The sequence below is a fragment of the Chenopodium album genome, chromosome 23 (assembly GCF_948465745.1).
Source record: "Chenopodium album chromosome 23, dcCheAlbu1.1, whole genome shotgun sequence".
NCBI lineage: Eukaryota > Viridiplantae > Streptophyta > Magnoliopsida > Caryophyllales > Amaranthaceae > Chenopodium > Chenopodium album.
This window is the reverse complement of record NC_137856.1, coordinates 39480079-39501004: the sequence shown is the minus strand read 5'-3', so window position 1 is coordinate 39501004 and position 20926 is coordinate 39480079. Positions and strand designations below refer to the sequence as shown.

The window sequence follows — 20926 nt, the reverse complement described above, 5'->3', positions numbered from 1 at the left end:
GTATAAGATTGTTTGATACTCGTATTTATTGAACTTAAATAATACGAGTATTATATATACCTATAGTTTTAGCTTTTAGTAGTACTATTCCGTATTACGGAGTACTTAATTTGTAAATTAAAAAACTAAAGTTATAGCAGATGAGAATAAAAGTGCAATATTAAATTTTACTCACTATTTTAGTAACTTTTTTTAGGGTGTAATTTTAAGTAAGTCTATTTAATGGTTATGTATACACTTGAGGTTGTATTGCCCAAAAAATACTTTAGGATTAAATACAATAAAGTGATATTAGATAATATTTAAGCAAGTAGATACCTCATTACATTTTAGATCTCTAGTTCCTTTTAGAGTCTTTACATATATATAGTATTTTTCCTACACAAAAAAGGTATATATAGTGGAGTATTTCTTTTATTACAAAGAAAATGAAACTGTCCAAAAGCAATAACTTTGTTAATTTTAAGGGCTATTCACATTTACTTAATTTCACTTCAGTTCAGTTCAGCTCCAATCAGTTCAGTTCAGTTCAGCTCTTAATTTCCCTCTCACATAAAATATTCATTTCAGCTCAATTCAGTTCAGTTCAGTTCCAATCAGTTCAGTTCAGCTCCAATCAGTTCAGTTCAGTTCAGTTTAGTAAATATGAACAGGCCCTAAGTTGCGTGTGTATCACAACTCAAAATTAATTCGGATTTTAATGGTGTTGTAAAAGATATTATGTGAAGGAAATTAGGGCATGTTCTCACTGACTGAACTCAGTTGAACTGAACTGAAATGAATATTTTATAAGAGAAGGAAATTAGGAGCTGAACTGAACTGAGCTGAACTGAATTGAATTTCAACGTATGAGAACAGTCCCTAAGTTAAAAGACTGAAAATTTTGTACATCGACTTGGTAAGCTAAAACACCTCTTAATTTAGTGGCTAAATTTTATGAGAACATTTCTATCTACACTTTGGTGTAAAAATTATGGCCTTATGCTTTTTTTTTTTTTTTTTTTTTTTTTTTGAGTAAAGCCTTGTGCATAATTTATGCATTGCCTTATATCAAAAAGAAAAATATTGAGGAAAAACCTTGAATTTTCATAATCTAATTTGTGTTACCTCATAAAACAAAAAATAGGTGTAGACGCGTAGTAATGAAAGTTTAGCCACTAAATTAAAGAGTATTAATTGTTGATGTTGATTTGGAAAGTAGATGGACGATGATTGGAATGTTTTCTGAGTAGGATTTGGTAGACGGTTTTAAAGTGGTGAATCCCTATTTAGAGAAAAGGTTGAAAAACAACCTAATTTGGGAAAAACTTGTACAAAAAGAGTAGGTGATATATGCATAAACTTTTCACCTAACTCTAACTCACGTTAGTAAAGTTAGTAGTGACCACGAAGCTTGCGTAAATTTGTTGCCTTTTTTTTAATAATAATAATAATAATAATAAAAAAAAATAAAAAAACTCCATACAAAGTTTGGCCTAACATATGTTGAAGATGAATAAAAGGAGGGAAGGAAATCTATTACAGGAAGCAATATACTTCTCCAATATCACAGAATCATATTCATGGATATTAACCCATAGTCACATTGTCATTTGTAAAGAATTACGGAGCAGTTGTCAAACTTGTTACGATATTAGCTAGTAAGGAGTAAGTTTTAAGAAAAATTGGTAACTTTTTCGAACATCCTAAAATTGTATGGAGTAGAATTTAAAACAAAATAAAAGAAGACAGCTTTTTTAGATATCTGCAGAAACTTATTATATTGTAATAGATTATTAAACTATTACGATATTAATGTGAAAATGGTTCAATATGTAATAGATTATTGATCTGAAACCTTAATGTCATCCGCAGCAACTTTACAGTCTCCAGTGATCACTGAACACTTGATCGACAACAAGGTGAAAGGAAGTCTCCAGTGATCACAGAAAACTATTTAGTATTTACAACATGGTGAAAAGGCTGTCTCCAGTGATCACTGAACACTAACAACAAAGTGAATGGATACCATTTTTACAGCTTGGACCGTCCTGAATTTCGCCCAGCTATGAAGTCCTGCATTTTCTTAAACTGCTCTTTTGTCATTCCATCATAATAACTATGAGCCCTCGCCTGTAAGATAGAAGCATAATTTACATGGTAAGTTTTAAGCAAATGACACATATCAGTTGGAAATGAGCATGACAAACATTACAGATTCATCAGTTAAATACTTAAATTCTCTTGGAGACAATGAGATACAAACATACAATTACTACATTGTAAGTTTGTAACTGCAACTTCTTTCATACTAGAATTATGAACAGTTCAAATGGTACAAAAAACCAATACAAATACACAGTTTGAAATTGGGAAAATGTGCACATTCTCAAGTCCTACAATTGATCAGATGATATCCAAACAATGAGCTTCGACTCACAATCAAAAAGATTCTTTAACTGTGATCTGAGGAGATAGCATATTTACCCAACCACCAGCCAATTGCAAAACGAGAAGCAACAAAAAAATCTCATACAGTATAATTTATATGGGAAAAAGTTGGTACGTAACTCTGGAAACAAGAGTAGAGTTCTTACAACCACTTGGCCCTTTTCAAACGTCAGCTAAAATGGGAAAGAAAATTGTAAACTTTAACAAAAAATACCCTTTTGAAAGAAAGCATGCTAAATTTGATTATCATTACAATCTAGAACAATATACCTTCTTTGTGGATGTGAAAGTCATGCAATTACACTATTAATAAGCAAGGTTCTCATTAAACTCATAAACCAATTACCCAGAACTCAACCAGAAAACATAATCAACAAAAAGCCCATGAGCTCAGATAAGTTAAATACCTTTTCTAGTGCAAGTGCATCACCCAAGCTAAGCTTCAGACCATCATTAATGACTGATTTATACCGCAATACTAGGTCTTGGTTGTTCTTTGCAATTGAGGCTGCAATTTTCTGAGCTTTTTTCATCAGTTCGCTGACTTCAACTACATAATTAACAAATCCCAATTTTTCGGCCTGCTCTGCAGTCAAAGGAGTGGCAGACAGTGACACTTCACGAGCTTTATTCGGTCCTATAATGCGAGAAAGCTTTTGTGAGAGTCCCCATGAAGGAAAAATCCCAAATCTGCAGTATTAGCACACATAAAATTAAGGGTGAATAAACTATGAACAAATTTTTAAACAAAAATTATAAGCACTAGTAACTAAAGCAAAATAAAAGGGCATGTTTCCAGTGAGAGCATATAGTAGTTTTCTGCAACAAAAGCGACAAAACTTAAAATTATTATTATGATGGCCAAGGAGAGGGAGAAACAACAAAACAATAAAATTATGTGTTTGGTAAGGCATGCATAGAGGAAGGGGAGGTGAGGAAAAGAACAGGCTTGCAGTATTAATATTTGAAGTCTTTCTAACATTGTTTGGAAGAGGCTTATTAAATTCCCTCCTCTCATTCCACGTCCAAACGAGGGAAAATAGTCCCCTTAGTTTCACTTTCTTCCAATTCCTAATCTGAATACTTTGTTAAACTCATAAAGCATGTGAGCTATGCAAATTTGGTTGATGAAATGATGGGATTTCATGATCTGCCAGATTCAAAGTAATCTAGAACTAATCTCCATAAGTTTTTCCACATGTTTTCATACTCCCCTAACTTTATGATCACTAGACTAGCTGCATTTATTTTCCAAAATGAAATTAGAGAATGAATTCCACTTCAATTCCTCTTGTTGACTTTCCTCGTTTTGTTCTTGGTCTGATCCACAAATTGCAAAGTCACATTCCAGTTTCCCCAGCTATCTCTTAATTCTACCTTTCTTTTGTTGATTTTGGACTAATCTAGATGCCTATTTGTGGTATGCTGTGACTATATAGTACATCGTTTATAGTTGCACCGGAATTTAGAATCGTCTCCCTAGCTTTCTACCTGTTTCCCAGTGTTCACTAAATATTGAGTGGGATTATTCCGACAATGTGGCCTTTGAATAAACATCCATGCTTAATATAATATTTGATCAAACTCTCTAGGACAAGGCTAACACTGTGCTCCATCAGTTTGCTCAGGCACTACAATCTTATTGGCTACATTAATAGTAACAATTTGGACAGCATTTGCCTCACGAAACAAACCACACTTCCTTATTATAAAGTTCATATTGTCATGCAATTGCTAAGCCCGCGCAACAAGTGAGCTACACAACTGTTAATCCCGTGTAGCAAGTAGAGCCACACGATTATTATCGACTCTATAAGAGATATGTAGACAAGTAATTTCTGCATAATCTCTCCTAAACCGTGATTGAAACATCATTAAGTTCCTAGCAAGTATATTTTCCATATTACATGCCTATTTATTAAATTCTCTAGGAAACTCACGCAAACTTGACATGGCTGATTAGTGGATAAAATTACAGCAATCTTATACAAATATTTAGTTCTGTAACTCCTAATTCGCCCCAAGTTACACTCTAATTTCCCCTCTGCTTCTACAAATGTATCATTCATTCCTAATTTCCTACTTTCTTGACATTTGCAATTCCCAACTCACATTTGTTGGACAATTGCAAGTTCCATCACACAATCTGTTATACCTAGAGTTACATACACCCAATACTATTTCCGCTCGTTCGGACAGTTCCCAATCACAATTCCTGATATATTAATTAGCAGTCCAAACATCAGCAAACAAAACATTGACATAAACAAATTGATCAACAACAATCCCCATTTCCTAGCAACTTACTCATCTATCAATATAATCAGAACCCAGGTATCAAATTACTCCCATAAACAAGAATCATGCTCCAAAATTCCAATAAATTCTCAACAATTACACAAACCCAATTCATTAATCACCCCAAAAATTAAACAAGATAAAAAATTATTACCTAGCATGAGTATCAATAAACTTGGTGTTTTTAGCAGCAACAATCAAATCACAAGCAAGAGCAATCTCAAAACCAGCAGTAACAGCAAACCCAGAAATAGCCCCAATTATAGGCTTATTACAGCGCTCCATCTGAGCCACAGGATCACCCTCGACATCCTTAACATCACCTTTGAATACGTCTTCTGCAGCCGTAAGATCAACCCCAGAACAGAAGGCCCGACCCGAACCCGACAAGATGATGACTTTGACGGATTCATCAGCGTTGAGGGATTTGAATGCTTGAGCTAATGATCCCATCATGGATCTGGTCAACGAATTTAGGGATTTGGGTCGGTTTATTATTACTTGGGCTATACCAGTTGTGGGTTCTTGGGTTACCATTATCAGATTTTCTGATGTGGGTTTCTCCATTGTTGCCGGTTAAGGATGAAGGTGGAAACAGATTTTTTTTTTTTTTTTTTTTTTTGGATAAATAGTAGTACGGAGTATTAATGTCTTTGTTTATATACTACTCGTTGTATTTGCTATGAGATCAACTATCGGTTGATCAAGGCGGTAGCATTGAGGGACGAGGACTCTAGCTAGGACGGTGATGTTGGAAAGTGTGCAAATAATTACATACTACTCCGTACCTTCGTTACATATTATTTTGCAACGATTAGACATTTTTCCTCTCTATTTATGTCAAATTGTTGTAAATAATATGTGACGGAGGTAGTATAAACTGAAAGGCAAACAACATCCATAAATAGCTACATACTCAACAATTTTCTAAAATTTGTGCCACAACGAACCAATAACTTATTAAAATCAAAATACAAACTTAATGAAACAATGTTGGAAGTTGGAAGTTAGAGCATCTCCAATGGTTCAATTATAAGGACTTGCTTGCAATTTAAAAAAAGTTCCTAGCTACATGCTTACCATTGGAGAATAAAAAATTGAGCAACATGCTAGCAATTGTAGCCCAACCAAGCTACATGCTTGATTGAAAAAGAGACAAATAATCTCCATTCATATTGGAACATGTGTATAATTATCTATTTTTTTAAAAAACTTTATTTTTTTGCAAACTACAATATGTTGTGGCTTACCATTAAAACAAGTTGTTGCTTAAAAAGTGTTGTAGTTTAGAAATTTATGTGGAAAAGCAAGCTACAAAGCATTGTAGCTTGCCATTGGAGATGCTAATGACTCTCTTATTCACCCATTATATTCGATATTAATTATAAAGTTACACGTAAAATTCACGCTTAAGAAGCCATGGTAAAACCGTGTTAATCCTACATTTCTACTAACTATCACTAAACATAACTACGTCCAACAAGTTAAATAAACCAATTGAGCTTTGAAATTCAAAAAGGTTCACATAAAATGTATGTAGTGAAATATATGCTCGATTTCTCTCTAAAGATCAGATGGACTACTTGCACGAACTTAAATAAATGTAGATCAAAGCCTGAAATGTAAGAGGGGAGAGGTGCCATCAAGTCCTTTTTCCAAGAAGTAGGTGTTATACTCTTTCGCCGTAATCTCACGATACTTTGGAGGATTTTCTTCCGATAATAATTCTTTGATGGGCCCAAACTTTGTAGAAGTCTCTTGATAAAATGTGCTGAAAAAGGATGCCACTGATATTCTTGGTTCTTTATAGTTAGCTAGTACTCTGTGTTCCACACTTTTGAATGTGTCGTTTGATACCAACTGAAATTAAAAACTATGCATTAAGCTCGTAACTCAATTGATTGCTATCGTAAACTATGCATTTAACTTATTTACCTGTAAGTGATCTCCTATATTAATCACCAAAGCTCCGGGAGTAGGAGGAACATCAACCCAATGGTGTTGATGAAGAACTTGGAGACCACCAATTTGATCTTGTAACAAAATAGTTAAGAAGACACTATCAGCATGTTTTGCAGTACCCATTGTTAATTCGGGTTGTGGACATGCCGGATAATATTGACCCACAACGTTTAGGCCTTCGACACAACCAATGTCACATAAATGGGTTTGTTGCAGCCCAAGTGACTCTGATAATAGCCCAAACAACACTTTTCCAAGTTTCATCACTTCACTTGTATACTCCGGTACTATCTCCCTGCATTTTCACAATCAAATTTTAATTTATGATGATATATGACGTTATAATTAAAATGTCTATAATTAACCATTTTTATTGTTCTTTTACTTTAAAAGTGATGAAAGAACTCAAGATAATAAATGATATTTTTACGTTGTACTATCTCCGTTTCTTTTTAGTTGACACGTATTCCTTTTTAGGAAGTTTCTTTTTAGTTGACACGTTTTCTTTTTGGGTAAATATTTTACCTTGCATTTACAAGCTACCCCACTTGCCTTTTCATTCTCTATCACTCTCTCTCCTCTCCTTAATATATGTGCCTAAATCAAACGCGTCAACTAAATAGAAACGGAGGAAGTATATCATATCGTTTCCCTAGACATGAAACAATGTGATAACTAATTTTGAATACAAAAAGCTGAAGGAGATATGAGAAGGGACAAACCTGCAAGGGGGAGGGAATTCATCGGGATGAGGAGGATTAGGAACCATTGTACAAGCAATAGTGTCTCTCCAATTAGTTGCAGGCCCGGTGTAAAGATCAGTATTGCTATGATAAGTAACCTTCTTATTGGCATAATCTCTTGAATAATAACCCTTCTTAACCTCATCATCTAGCTCAAAAAACTCTTTTACTCCTTTCAACGTATCCTCCATAACTTCATTAGAAATCCCATGATTTATAACTTGAAAAAATCCCCATGTCTCCGAGGCTTCTCTAATCTTATCGACAACCTTCTTCTTATGATCCAAATCATTTTCGCTCGCACGAAGATCAATGATTGGAAATTGAAACCTAGCATCATCAACACTAGTAGTGTTTGTTTTTTGAGGTAATGGTCGTTTAGAAATTGGGTGAATGAAGATGGAGGGAATGGTTGTAATACCAGCATCAACAATTCCTTTAACTCCTAATTTTGTTTCATCAAATGCTCTTAATTGTGCTTCTCGGTCACCCTTATTAGTGAACATCTTATTATTTTGTTTTGGTTGGCTAAGGTTTTTTTTTTTTTTTTTTTTTTTTTTTTTTTTTTTGGTTGGCTAAGGTTAATACACTTGAAAGTTGGAATGTAATATCATGATTTATATACTTGTATATGGTTGCAACTTGAAAAGGTAAGTGACAAGAATAGACTGTTGCCTTTTCGGGTTTTCCACCGTTTATTTTCTTTTCTTGGACTCCAAGGAGTATATCTAACAATAAACAATAAGAAATGAAATGTCCATATGTGACTATTCTAATAATAAAGTGTTGCTTTTTCGGTTTTTCCACAATGTTTGTTAATCTAAGGATCACTTTTAAGTTTTAACCTAACACCTATGTAAAAAGCCCGCACACCTGAGTTGAAAATAATTACACACACCGGTATATAGTGTACTCAAGGGTTATTTTTTGCTCATTTAATCATTAAATGAGCAATAATTATCAAAATGAACAAATAATACAAAAATGTTTTTTTTTTTTTTTGTTCTTTAAGGTTGTTAAGGAAAGGGCCCTACCGGGCCAGAACCTCTCACAGGTCCTCCCGACCCTGATTAGCGGGCTAGATACTTTGAAAATGGGGTGAAAGGGTAAGGGAATCCTCATCCCAAAGTGTCTTTAGTGGGGTTTGATCCCACAACCTGTTGGTTGTGAGATGCAAACTTGACCACTAGACCAAGCTATGCTAGGTTCAAAATGAATTAATTGGAAAATGAATTACTTTTTATATTAAATAAATACGGGGTAATTTCATTCATTTTGGTTGTGCATGTTTGCTAATGCGCAATTGTTTTTAAAAGAATTGTAGTTAATACATAACTTAACTTTTACTATATTATCAATCGTTTAAAAAAAGCTCCGTATAAAAATTGATATTTTGAAAATATACATTAATATGAACATAATTATTTTTTTCATTATATATAATTACCTAATGAAGAAAAAATTAAATACATAAATAAATAATGTTAAAATCATTTTTTTTTTTGAGAAAAATGTTAAAATCATATTGGTAGTGATACAATTAAAAATACCAAAAAAATCATTAAATTTCTTATTGAAGCAAAGTGACAAAGTACTCTATTTCAAAAAAAAAAAAAGTGACGAAATACTCCCTCCATCTCTTTATTAGAGTCCCTTTTCTAACATTTATTACTCACATAATTAAGAGAAAGAGGATTCTAATAAAGAGACGGGGGAGTATTATTTTGGACAAATTAGAAAAAATAATCCCAACCTTGTCTAATTTATGTAGAATAATCCCAACTTTCATTAATACTGGAATAATCCGAACTTTGGGGGGTCTTCTTTTTCTTCAATCCCAAATACCGGTAACCGGTTGAATGAGTTATTTTTTTTTTGTTAAAGTAACACGTGTCACAAATTAATTGGCTAAAAATATTTATAAAAAAACAAAAAAAAAAAAACCAAAACCACTAGCCAAAGGCCCAACCACCAGCCACCAGCCCAGGCCAGCCACCTCCCTCGCCGGACCTCCGGCCTTCCCCCACCCCTAAAGTCGCCGCACCGAGCCAAACATCCCCCCTCTCTGAAACTTCGGCACCCCTGTACGTCAAAAGCCACCAGATTCGAAAACCCCAAAAGCCACCAACCCCACTCTTGAAAATCCCTCACAGCCACCAGCCCACTTCCGAAAACTACCAAAACACTCCTTCCCCACCATCGAAAACCCTAGACGCTAGGGTTTCGGGGTGGGAGAGGTGTGTTTTTGGGTTTCGTGGTTGCAATTTGGGGTTACGGTGGTGTTTGGGGTTGGTGATTTAGGTGGTTGCGTGGGGTTTCGAGGAGAGGGGAAAACGGCGACTCAAAGGGCGGGGGAGATGCGGCGGCCTGGGCTGTGGTTGTGGAGGTTGCGGTGGATCAGTGGGGTGGCGGGCTAGGTTATGGTGGTGGCCAGGTGCATGCTTCGGTGGGGAAGGGGTTGCTGGGTGGTTTTCTTATTTTTTGTTTTTTTAGACCAATCAGGACTTGACACGTGTCAAGTGACATAGGTCATTGACTTTGGTTGACCGGTTTGGGATTGAAGAAAAAGAAGACCCTAAAGTTCGGATTATTCCAGTATTAACGAAAGCTGAGATTATTCTACATAAATTAGACAAAGTTGGGATTATTTTTTCTAATTTTTTCTATTATTTTTCATTATATAATTACCTATAAATGCAGTATATAAATAATGTATTACAGTATTATCAAAATTAATGATTGTTACAGAGTACCTATAAATGGAGTATATAAATAATGTTAAATTCAAAATTGACAACTAAAAATATCAAATATCGAGAAATCATTAAAGTTCTTATTGTAGCAAAGTGGCAAAGATATTAAAGCACCATTAGTCCATTACCTATTAATGAATTATTGAAGCTAATTTGATCCTCTGTTTTATTTTCTTGGACTCCAAGGAATTACAGAGAAAACAAGTAATGTGCAAGTATTATTTTTAAAAAGTGTGTTTTTGACTGGTCAATGATTTATTCGCACATAATAAAATCGTCGTTGTTGCTTTTGAATTATATTGTCACTCCTTCCGTCACTTTTAGCCGTTTAGGCCGAAAATAGTATAATTTTTTCGGAAATTAGACTATTTTCAATACTTTCCCCTTAATTTTCTTTACTTTTGCAATTTAGGTTTCAATAAATTCGTTCACCTCCCTATGGTAGTGTATCTCCCTATAGTGGACGGTTAGTTTTTGTTAATTTAGGGCCGGGTTTGTTTGGCATTGTTTTTTGTTTTTAGTTTCCAGTTTTTTTGAAAATCAAAAACCAAAAACAGGAAATAAGAAAAAGGTGTTTTCACTTTTCTTTTGTCAGTTTTCAAAATTATTATGATTTGAATAAGTTTGACTAATTTTTAAGTCATTATATGATGATATATCATATGATTTTAAAATACAAAAAACCAAAAAACAAAAAACCACAGTGGTGCCAAACGAACCCTTAGTGATTTGTTTATGTTTAAGGTTTGTTTGTGTGTTAAGGATTATCAAAAATGCCACATTCTTACACTTTTATTTCTTACTAGCCTAAAATCCCGTACAATGCACAATTATTAAATATTTTGACAATAATATTACAAAACAAGTAAAGAAAATGGATAAAGTAATGGTACGTGTGTTTTTTATTTTAAAAAAATCATTTCATTAATAAAATTACCATGCGAAACCTACAAATAAAATCTAAATTTAACTTATACATAAACATTGGATTAATTAAAGGTTTCTTTCATTGGAGCTATAATCGTTGAATATAATTAATTTTAAATCTATGTTCTTCTAAAGTCATTTTCATTATTGATAAATTAACCAGGAGATAGATTAATTTGTTCTTAAGTATTGAGTATATCTTACTTTGACTCTCTATAAATTAAAAATTTTGAACTTTTTTGTTATTGTCTAATCTTTATTGACGTATTTGTCACTTACTACCTTTTGTGTATATATGCCACTTTTGTCAATCACAAGCTTTTTAAAAACTCTCTCTATATATATAGAGGAAGAGAGAGTGAAAGAGATCAGACACATTTGAGAGACACAAAGAGAGAGAATACTAGTATAGCACTATAGCAATATGAGTAGTTCCTACATTGGAAAGCTGTTACAAAGAACTTATGCTACAAGGCACTACTAGAAATGAGCCAAATACCGATGGCCAAAATTCATCGGTAAAAGTATAAAAATCCATCGGTATTCAATTTACCGATGGCTGCCATCGGTATTTGGCCGTCGGATGACAATTCATCGGTAAAAATGAAAATACCGATGGAAAAGCCATCGGTAAACCAGATACCGATGGTTTTACCGTTGGCCAAAAACCATCGGATTTTTTTAAAATACCGATAGCTTAAGCCATCGGGATATTTTTACCGATGGCAAAAACCCATCGGTATTTTCGATTTACCGATGGGAAAAACCATCGGTATTATTTTTAAAAAAATTAAAAAAAAATAATACACCCCCTACCCACCCACTGCCCATACCCCCTACCCCTACCGTAGGTCTCAAACTGCCCACACCACCACCCAAAACCATCTACCGCCACCTCAAACACCAACCGACAATCACGCCCTCTGCCCTGGTAAAACATGCAAATCAACCCAGAAAACAAAAAACAACAAAAATCAAGAAAATAACCAAAATCAAACAATTAAATGAAAAACAACAAAAAATCAAGAATAATAACCAAAATCAAACAATTAAATGAAAAACAACAAAAATCAAGAATAATAACCAAAATCAAACCACATAATGCAAATCAAGAAAAATAGCCAAAATTAACCCACATACCAAAAACCAAACCAACTAAAAAAGCAAAATCAACCCACAAAATCAAAGTATTAAACCTACTAAATAACTCAAACAACCCACAAAATCAAATTAAAAAAAAAAAAAATCAACACAAAATCAAACAAAAACGAACATACCTTTAATATTATGGCCAAAATTCATCTACTTAAGGTTTAAATGGTCATATTCGGCCATAAAAACTTTTGTAGACGAATTTGTCCAAAAAAACCATAATGTCGCCGAATACGCACGAAATTCATCTACAATGACCAATAAAATCCACGAAGACCATGAGAAAAGAGGACGAAATCGAGAAAGAGAAGGGAAGAGAAAGATAAAGAAGAAGACAGGAGAGAGAGGAGAGGAGGCGTATGAGAGAGAAGAGGAGAGGAGAGGAGAGAAGATAGAGGAAAGAAGAAAGAGGCGTAGGAGAGAGAAATAGAGAAGAAAGAGAAAAGGGGAAAGAGGGGTAGGGTTACTCTAGATTTTTTAATTTTGTAAAAAAAATGTTTTTTAAGCCATCGGTAAAATACCGATGGTAAAATACCATCGGTAAAATTTTTTTACCGAAGGCTTTTAACCATCGGAAAATAATTTTAATTTTCTTTTAAAAAAATAAGATTTACCGATGGATAAAAGCCATCGGAAAAAATATACCGATGGTCAGGCCATCGGTATTTTGAGAAATACCGATGGATTGAAAAAACCATCGGTAAATTAGTAGACTTAGCTTGATAATAATATTCATTTTGTAATTTTGTTTTTTCTAGTGTTACTTTTAATTGTGTTTATTTGTTTGTAGAAAAAGAAAGAGAATGTTACGTGGAGATTTAAGTCGGACAAGAATCAATCGGCAGAACCACTAAAAAAAACATTAACCGAATTGGAAGAGCAAATTTCCAACACCGTTCCTACTTACAAAAGATGTGCTGCTTATAGTCCAAAAAAGGTTTTTCGAAGTTAATTACGATTTCATGTTTAATTCATACTAATTAGCTATTCTCACGGTTTACTTGCTTTGTTATTACAAGGTTTATTTATTTATTTTTTTTTATTTTTTTAGGGTTTAGGGTTTTTTTTTTCCCTTGTCTAAATGTCTAATGTTTATTCATTTGTTACCTCCTGCTTATTACTTTTATTTAGGACTAGGAGGGTAGAGTATGTTCTAGCGTTGTTTATAAGAATTGGAAAAGCTTTTGATGATTGTCCATTGAGTTAGTCCGAGCCATTAAATAGGCTTATTGGGGTAACGAACTAAAGTAAGATAATTACAAACTAAATACTAAAAGCAAAAGATAATTGCATAAGCATACATATCTACATCTAGCAACTAAGTGATAAATAGTAACAATATGATAAAGATAGTAGTATCTTCAACAAGTGTTTTATGGGATGGTTAGAAAAACCTTGATAGTAAGTGCTCTAAAAACATAATAAATTCTTGTTTTTAAATATAGGTGAATGCTGATTGGCCTCGTTTTTGTACAATATACGGGAAGTTGATTGGGAAAGAGTTTGTGCCAAACTATGATGAGTTGTTAAGCTGTGATTATCGTAACACAGAAAAATATGGGGGAGATCCCGCATTCGCTATGCATGCGAAACGGGGTCTTTTAGACCTCGTGACGATTATGATCAATTCGAATCTTTCGGAGACCTTGCTCCGTTATCAGGGTACTTGTGCATTTACCCATTACGGGAGGAATTCCTCGTGCGAGGAATTTCTCAACAGCCCGTAATGGTGGCAATAGAATGTGATCGAGGGTTGACCAACTATCAAAGAGTATGTTTAATTTCTTTTTATTTATTTATATCATTAATTAGGTGTAATTAAGTAGATAATAATAATTTAATTTCAATTAATTAGGGCATTTATCAGCCATCATCACCATGGTTTCGAGGAGGCACCCACTTGGGATCATCAGGCACGCAGCTAGAAATCAATCTAGGGATCAAAACACAAGACTTGTTCCACGCTCAACAAACTCGATGCTAATAAGCATTTCAGCACTTGCACAACTAAGAGTACTAAACAATCAAATAGTTTAGATGATGCTTTACACTTTGATTGGCACACCCAATGATACCAACAAATACATCAATAGTTAGAGTATATTATAAAGTTTTCCTCAAACAAAAGAAAAAGATGCCTTAGCCTTGAAGGAATCAGCAACCACCCAATTTAGAACCTCTACGTCTTTATTGTTGGACTTGGTTGCAACAGCTGCATAGAACTTCCTCTCGACTTTACCCTCTATCACTTTAAACATAATATGGTGCAACACTCTTTCATTTGCAACCATCTCACGCCAGGCTCCTACTATTCCCAAACATATAAGGCGTACTCTCTTTTTTCCTCGGACAAAAAAAAAAAAAAAAAAAGAACAGTTAGTCCTCAACTCCACAATTAGGCAAAAACCTCAAGTTCTACAGCCATCATAAGAATAGAACATCCCAATAATACCTTATCACAAAACTACCATGTAGACAAGACACAAAGGGGAGACAAACACACAGCATAATTTTGCACAGCATACCCTTACCCACCTCCTCTTTCATACCTGGTATGATAGAGGGAATACAGCAAGGTTGATGTGTACAGGAAATATCAGATTAACTCTAGAAAGATATTTACTACCAAAGTGACATAAATATTGTAAAACCTCAAGTCATTTTACCAACTAAAATACAAATATAGCTTTTGATTTTAATTGTAAGCTAAGATGTGAAGGGAATTAGGCCCAGTTTGATTCACCTTAAAAAAATAATATTAAGTAAAAATAATTTCAGTTCAGTAAAAATAAGTTCAGTTCAGTAAAATTAATTTCAGTTCAGTAAAAATAAGTTCAGTTCAGTAAAAATCAGTTTTCTTAAAAAAGAATTATAATAGAAAATCAGTAAAAATAATTTCAGTTCAGTAAAAATAATTTAAGTTCAGTAAAAATAAGTTCAGTAAAATTAAGTTCAGTTCAGTAAAAATAAGTTCAGTTCAGTAAAAATAAGTTCAGTTCAGTAAAAATAATTTCAGTTCACGTAAAATTTGTTCAAACTCAAACATGTTAACTTTCAAAGAAGATTTAGCATGTGTAAAGCTTGTTTGTCATAAATCTTGAATCGTTGTTATAATAACTTTAAGCTCAAATTTAAACGAGTGACGCTCTATTTCTAAAGAATCACATTAATTGACATATGTTTTAGCTAGGTTTAAGGTGTCGAGCTATTATGTACAACCCCCCCAAAAAAAAATGAATAAAAAAAATTGCATGAAAGTTCATAAAAGTAAACTAAATTGGTGTATCCCCCTATATTTTGTTGTTTTCTTTAACAATTATTCCGAATAATATAATACAAAAACTTATAAATTCTACTCGTATCATTTTCTTTCCAAGGAAACATACATAATGACCAATAGCACTTACATTATTTCAATATCATCAAAAAAATGAATCATAAAGATACAAAAATTAAGGAATTCAGATGGCCCTAGCTAGCTTCCTTAACGACCCTAATTACTTCATACTTTATATAATATTTACTACTCTACGTGAGCTTCATGTATTATCTTATTTATCTAGTACTCATTTCGTTCCATGAAATTCTTCCTTTTTTTTGAGTTTCAAGAGTTGACTAGTTGGCGGATGTTGATTGGTGAAACATCATTGATATCCCCATCAATCAGACGATTGGCAAACAGCACATTAGCAGCATCAGATGGATGATATGGATCCCAAAACACATACTTTGACCTATCACTGCAATACTTAGATGTTGGACCACATGGAATTAACCCTCCAAAACGCCCACCCGCATAGCAACATGCTGAATTTGCACTTTCAAAACCTGCCACCATACATAAGTCACAAATTATAGGTATACCCGAGTGCATTTTAAAGACTATACATACTCACAACAAGTGAGTCAATAATGATTGAAATTAAAATAATTTATGAGATCGTTTAATTAAAAAGCTTACCATAACTTTGGTAATTAGCGAGGACATCACTAACGATGTTGTAAGCGTCTCCATAAACGAAATTGGATCCCTCGAGGTTGTTGCTTAGTTCTGTAATTAGGCTCTTTAATCGGAGATTAAATGATTGAGCTAATTGATTAGGGAGTGCAACACATTCATCTCCCACTGATGGGTTCGTATCCCTCTCGTAAGGAATGCAACCAATTGGTCCGACATTTACTACTACTATCTTCCTTGCTCCCATGTTGTAAAGTCTCTGCTCAAAAGCACATGAACCAATATCAGCTTATGACATTAATGTGTGATTGTCTAGGAACAATGTACTAGTCCCTCACTCGACAATCAGTAATAAATAACGTATGTGAAGTAGTAACGTGAGTATGTGACAATTAAATTTAGAGATTTAGACACATAATGTAAGATGTAAATTAAAACATCTTTACATTTACTATTTTAGAGGGGTTTTGTAATAAAGATTGTACAAGTATTTCTTTTGAATACAACAACCACATACTGTGAATTAATTAAAGAGGGATGTTCACTCATTATTTTTATGATCTTCTACTATTATATTTATTTAACGGAAGTGTGTCATCATTTGATTAGTTCAATACAAAAACATGTAACCCTAAGGACGTACTAAACTTTAATTAGCATACCTCACGAACAAGTGAACTTGTCACATATTTTGAAATTAATACGTCTTCCGTTATTTTTTTAATTCTATCATTTATTTTTTCATTTTTGTTAATGTTTAACTTCAACAATACTTAATAAACTCGAGATAGTCATATTTCTTACCGTAAGTTGTATACTGTATTTTGAAATCATGGCACCTACAAAAGCATCAGGAGACACCAACTCCTGCTCTAGTTTTGAAACTATTGGAGTTAAGTAATTGTTGATGAAGTCATTGGAGCCCATTGTTACCGAAAACAAGGCTTTATTTATAAGCTCATTTGCTGCTTCTTCTCCTATACTGTAGATAATATCTTGCTTTGTGTTTGCAAAGTTATCCAATTGCGCGTCAAAGTTCAATCTTCCACCCTAAAATGTATCACATTATCACGTTAGCACTAAATAATCTAGCAATATGCGCAACCATAATATGATATCTTAGAAAAAAGTTGTCACATTTCTCAAAATAATATGTGGAGTGATTTTTTGTTGTGACGATTATGAGATCATTATTAAATTAAATAGAAGGAAGAAGAAGTCTTACGAAAATGGCGCCAGTATGGTTGAGAATGCCACCACCACCAGAAGCATAATTAACTCCTTGCATAATCACACTCCCTTTTGTGCTTGGAGCCAAGTAAGGCGGGCTAAATCCTCCTGCTAATCCCAGCTGCTGGCCTAAATTCACACAATAATAAATAAATTAATAAATAAGTAGATTTAACTCAGATAAACACGTTGTTACTTATGAATAATCTAGGAAGAAGGTACATAATCATAAACCTAATGATATTTAATGCGATCTAGTTGGAACAAACAAGAAAATATATGTAACGCTTTTACTCACACACATGCACCCATATTTTGACATATTGTACTATACATGATAATAAAATAACAGGTATAGCGAACATGGTGATGATGCAGATGAGATTTCGTCATTATACAATATGAGGAATTATTACTTAGTATTTAAACGAGCCAAATTTAGCATATGATATGTTTTTTTTTCCTTTTCAAGGCAATGATATACTATATGCTACACATCTATAGTAGGAGAGCCTTAAATTCCTGCACATTCTTCCTAAAAACACGTTAAGATTTGGAGAAATAAAAGCCAAGTGGTTTTTGTCATTACTTTTGAAAAAAAAAAAAAAAAACAACTCTCAAAAAACAGAGGAAAATCTACATTGTGTAGTATGTAGGACTTGCCTATGATATCAACAATGGTACGTCCATTGGTGTATCTTCCCGTCGGCCTTCCGAAATCGATACCATTAGGCACGTAATTCGCCTTCGATAACGATATAATGTAGTTGTTATTTCCTGCATCAACAAGTGAGTCTCCGAATACAAAACTTGATATTGTTCCTTCAACTCCATTTCTACTAAGCTCACTTAAAGATACGATCATCAATAAAATAAAGGCTTGTTGTTTATTTGAATGAAAACCCATTTTTATTATATTACAAGATTGAAGGAAAACAAAGTTTGGTTTATGTTTTTTGACTATTGAATGATGATGAGATAATAATGTTAAGACATTATATAGGAGGAAAAAAAAATGTTTGAGTGCATTTTTTTTTTTTTAAAAAAAAAAGTCATTAAGGCATTGAATGCTACCCTGCAAAATCTAACTCCCAACCCCGTGAAAGTCATCCCAACAAATGCAATTGGGCATTAACAGAAGATACAATTTGATGAAAGTTAAATAAAAAAGGCTGGCATATAATATACGTACATGAATTTTTATATTATAATTATATAAATATTGTATGATTTACTAGAACATACGAAGTACTTGCTAGCTAAGTAGCTAACAGAATATACATGAACTTAGTAAAGATATTAATAAATTGATTTTGGTTTAAATAAATATTTATGTACCAACCACCTAACATAGTTACTAATGATCATCAACTGGCTACTTCTGACGCTCATCTTGCGCAGGAGATTGGTAGTAGGCCTGTGGGTTTTCTTCTTTGATTTTACATAGAGACTTAGCATAGGTAACAATCTAACTGTCTAAGAGATAAAGACGTAATTCGATCCAATTTTGACCGGAATAATTTATCTTGGGTTATTCAACCTCAATTAATTGTTGGCTTGTCGCATTGTTCCAACCAGTTCCTCAACTCTTTATTTATCCATACTCTCTAATTCTTTGATTTTTTTTTCATTGAATTTCCTATTTTCAATCATTTTTTAATTTTACACCTAGGGGTGTGTAAATGATCCAATACATTTGTGAATGATTAGTGAACAAGCATGGTGAAAGCTTAATTAGCCACAAGTACACAATTAAGCTTAAACATTTTTTTTACGGGCAATTAAGCTTGAACATGTGTTCTAATTTTTTAAGCTTATGAACAGCTTGTCCATTCATGTTTATCTACAAGTACTATTATGGTCATGAAGATGATTTTTGTATGAAAATCGTATGTATGCGTGGTACATAATATTTCTACATCTTGAATCTAGCTAGTACATACATAGAAAACCCTAGGGTTCGTGTATTTTAATCTAATACTACTACACTACTACTGCACAATCTATAGTGTATACTCTATAGTAGAATTATTGAAGGACAATAAATTTCATGAATCTCTCCAGTTGTAGGAGTTAAGTCGGAGTGACGAGACAGATAAATTTCTTAAATTGGACCTACCAAACTATTCTTTATTTTTACAATTATACCTATTTTTCTATTCTAAATTAGCTGTTGTGTTTGCCCATGCATTGTGCCTTTTTTTTTTTTTTTTTTTTTTTTTTTTTTTTTTTTTTTTTCAAATTATTATTATTAATATTTTTGGTTGAGATTTCCCTTCTTTGCCTTTACAAATAAACAACATAGATAATATACTCCGTATTACCTTACAAGTATTATTGTTGAGCCAAATCTTTTAGGAAGGATTTTGGTCTCATAATAATTGGGTTGGGAATAGATATTGTAAATAATGTACAAATACCCATTTTTATATACAATAAACAAGCTAAGGTACATAGACACTTTAGTATGGATTGCATTGGATTTGATTTGAGTCTTATACTCTTATTTTAGTGAAAAGTTTTGTTATACTCTTATCTTAGGATATCGGTATCTAATGTTGTTTATTTCATATTTTTCACAATTCATTATCATTAATATAATGAGTAGATTACAATATACAAAGTACATTTCATATTTATAAACTCAATCTCATTTTTTTGTTAACAAAAACATATGATAAAAAAAAATGCATTATTTCTTTTTAACAATTTTTCTATTAACAACATGTTATGTGCGTCTTTGCACATAGGCCGAAAAACTAGTTCGTTCAAAAATCAGATTCATTTTAGTTGAATTAAAATCGGCTCATGTATTTTCGTGCACAATTAATTCCGTATTGAATAATCCAATAAGATCCGTTCTAAACTATTCTACTCATTACTTGCAATATTACCCAACAATCTCCAAGTCCTCCATACCCCAACCCTAGTCCCTGCAGGAACACATTACATATCTTATTTGTTAAATCAAATGCATTTAAATTGTTGGGGGTTGAGATTTGCCACATTTCCTCTCTTTTATCTTTTTGTTTTTCATTCTAATAAAAAAAATCACAAGATAAATTGTTTATTTGGCCTTTGATCAGCGCATATCGTGCTGCAACATTTATTCTAAGTTTTTTCTAATTTTTATTTTTTTTCTTAAATTTTTTGACAGAATATATAAAGATATATGAGAGAATTATTAAGGTTATTATATTGGTCAATTTTTACAGCTCTACATACTGCAATATTCTGTACAAAACCACAAACTACGGAAATTAATGCATTATTGAGAAGAATGCTGTACACATTTTCTGCCATGTAAACTCATTTAAATTTATTATACTCCTTTTCTTTTTATTTTTTCATACAGGATAATAATAAGTGCACTGTTGTAAAAAAAAATAAAAAAATAAAATAAAAATAAGTGCAAGATTTTATTTATCTTTGGAGGTTAAATACTGTACTACTTACTCAACAACCAGCAGCAA

The 20926-nt window shown here is 32.9% G+C and overlaps 3 protein-coding genes across 3 annotated transcripts; all 3 read right to left on the bottom strand.

Annotated features, from left to right (window-relative positions):
• Positions 1-1791: 1791 nt before the first annotated feature.
• On the bottom strand, positions 1792-5352 carry LOC145608153 (putative enoyl-CoA hydratase 1, peroxisomal). Its single transcript, XM_081663764.1, has 3 exons — positions 4883-5352; positions 2838-3120; positions 1792-2112 (listed from the first exon to the last, which is right to left on the bottom strand). The coding sequence occupies exons 1-3, from the start codon at positions 5293-5295 to the stop codon at positions 2014-2016; spliced, it is 795 nt and encodes a 264-aa protein (XP_081519890.1). The 5' UTR covers positions 5296-5352; the 3' UTR covers positions 1792-2013.
• Positions 5353-6075: 723 nt separating this feature from the next.
• Positions 6076-7965, bottom strand: LOC145608755 (1-aminocyclopropane-1-carboxylate oxidase homolog 1-like). Its single transcript, XM_081664358.1, has 3 exons — positions 7413-7965; positions 6664-6985; positions 6076-6588 (listed from the first exon to the last, which is right to left on the bottom strand). The coding sequence occupies exons 1-3, from the start codon at positions 7937-7939 to the stop codon at positions 6337-6339; spliced, it is 1101 nt and encodes a 366-aa protein (XP_081520484.1). The 5' UTR covers positions 7940-7965; the 3' UTR covers positions 6076-6336.
• A 7638-nt stretch (positions 7966-15603) lies between these two features.
• On the bottom strand, positions 15604-18393 carry LOC145609229 (GDSL esterase/lipase At4g16230-like). Its single transcript, XM_081664767.1, has 5 exons — positions 18117-18393; positions 17449-17582; positions 17028-17273; positions 16227-16482; positions 15604-16093 (listed from the first exon to the last, which is right to left on the bottom strand). Exons 1-5 carry the CDS (start codon positions 18358-18360, stop codon positions 15870-15872), a joined length of 1104 nt encoding a protein of 367 aa, XP_081520893.1. The 5' UTR covers positions 18361-18393; the 3' UTR covers positions 15604-15869.
• Positions 18394-20926: the final 2533 nt, after the last annotated feature.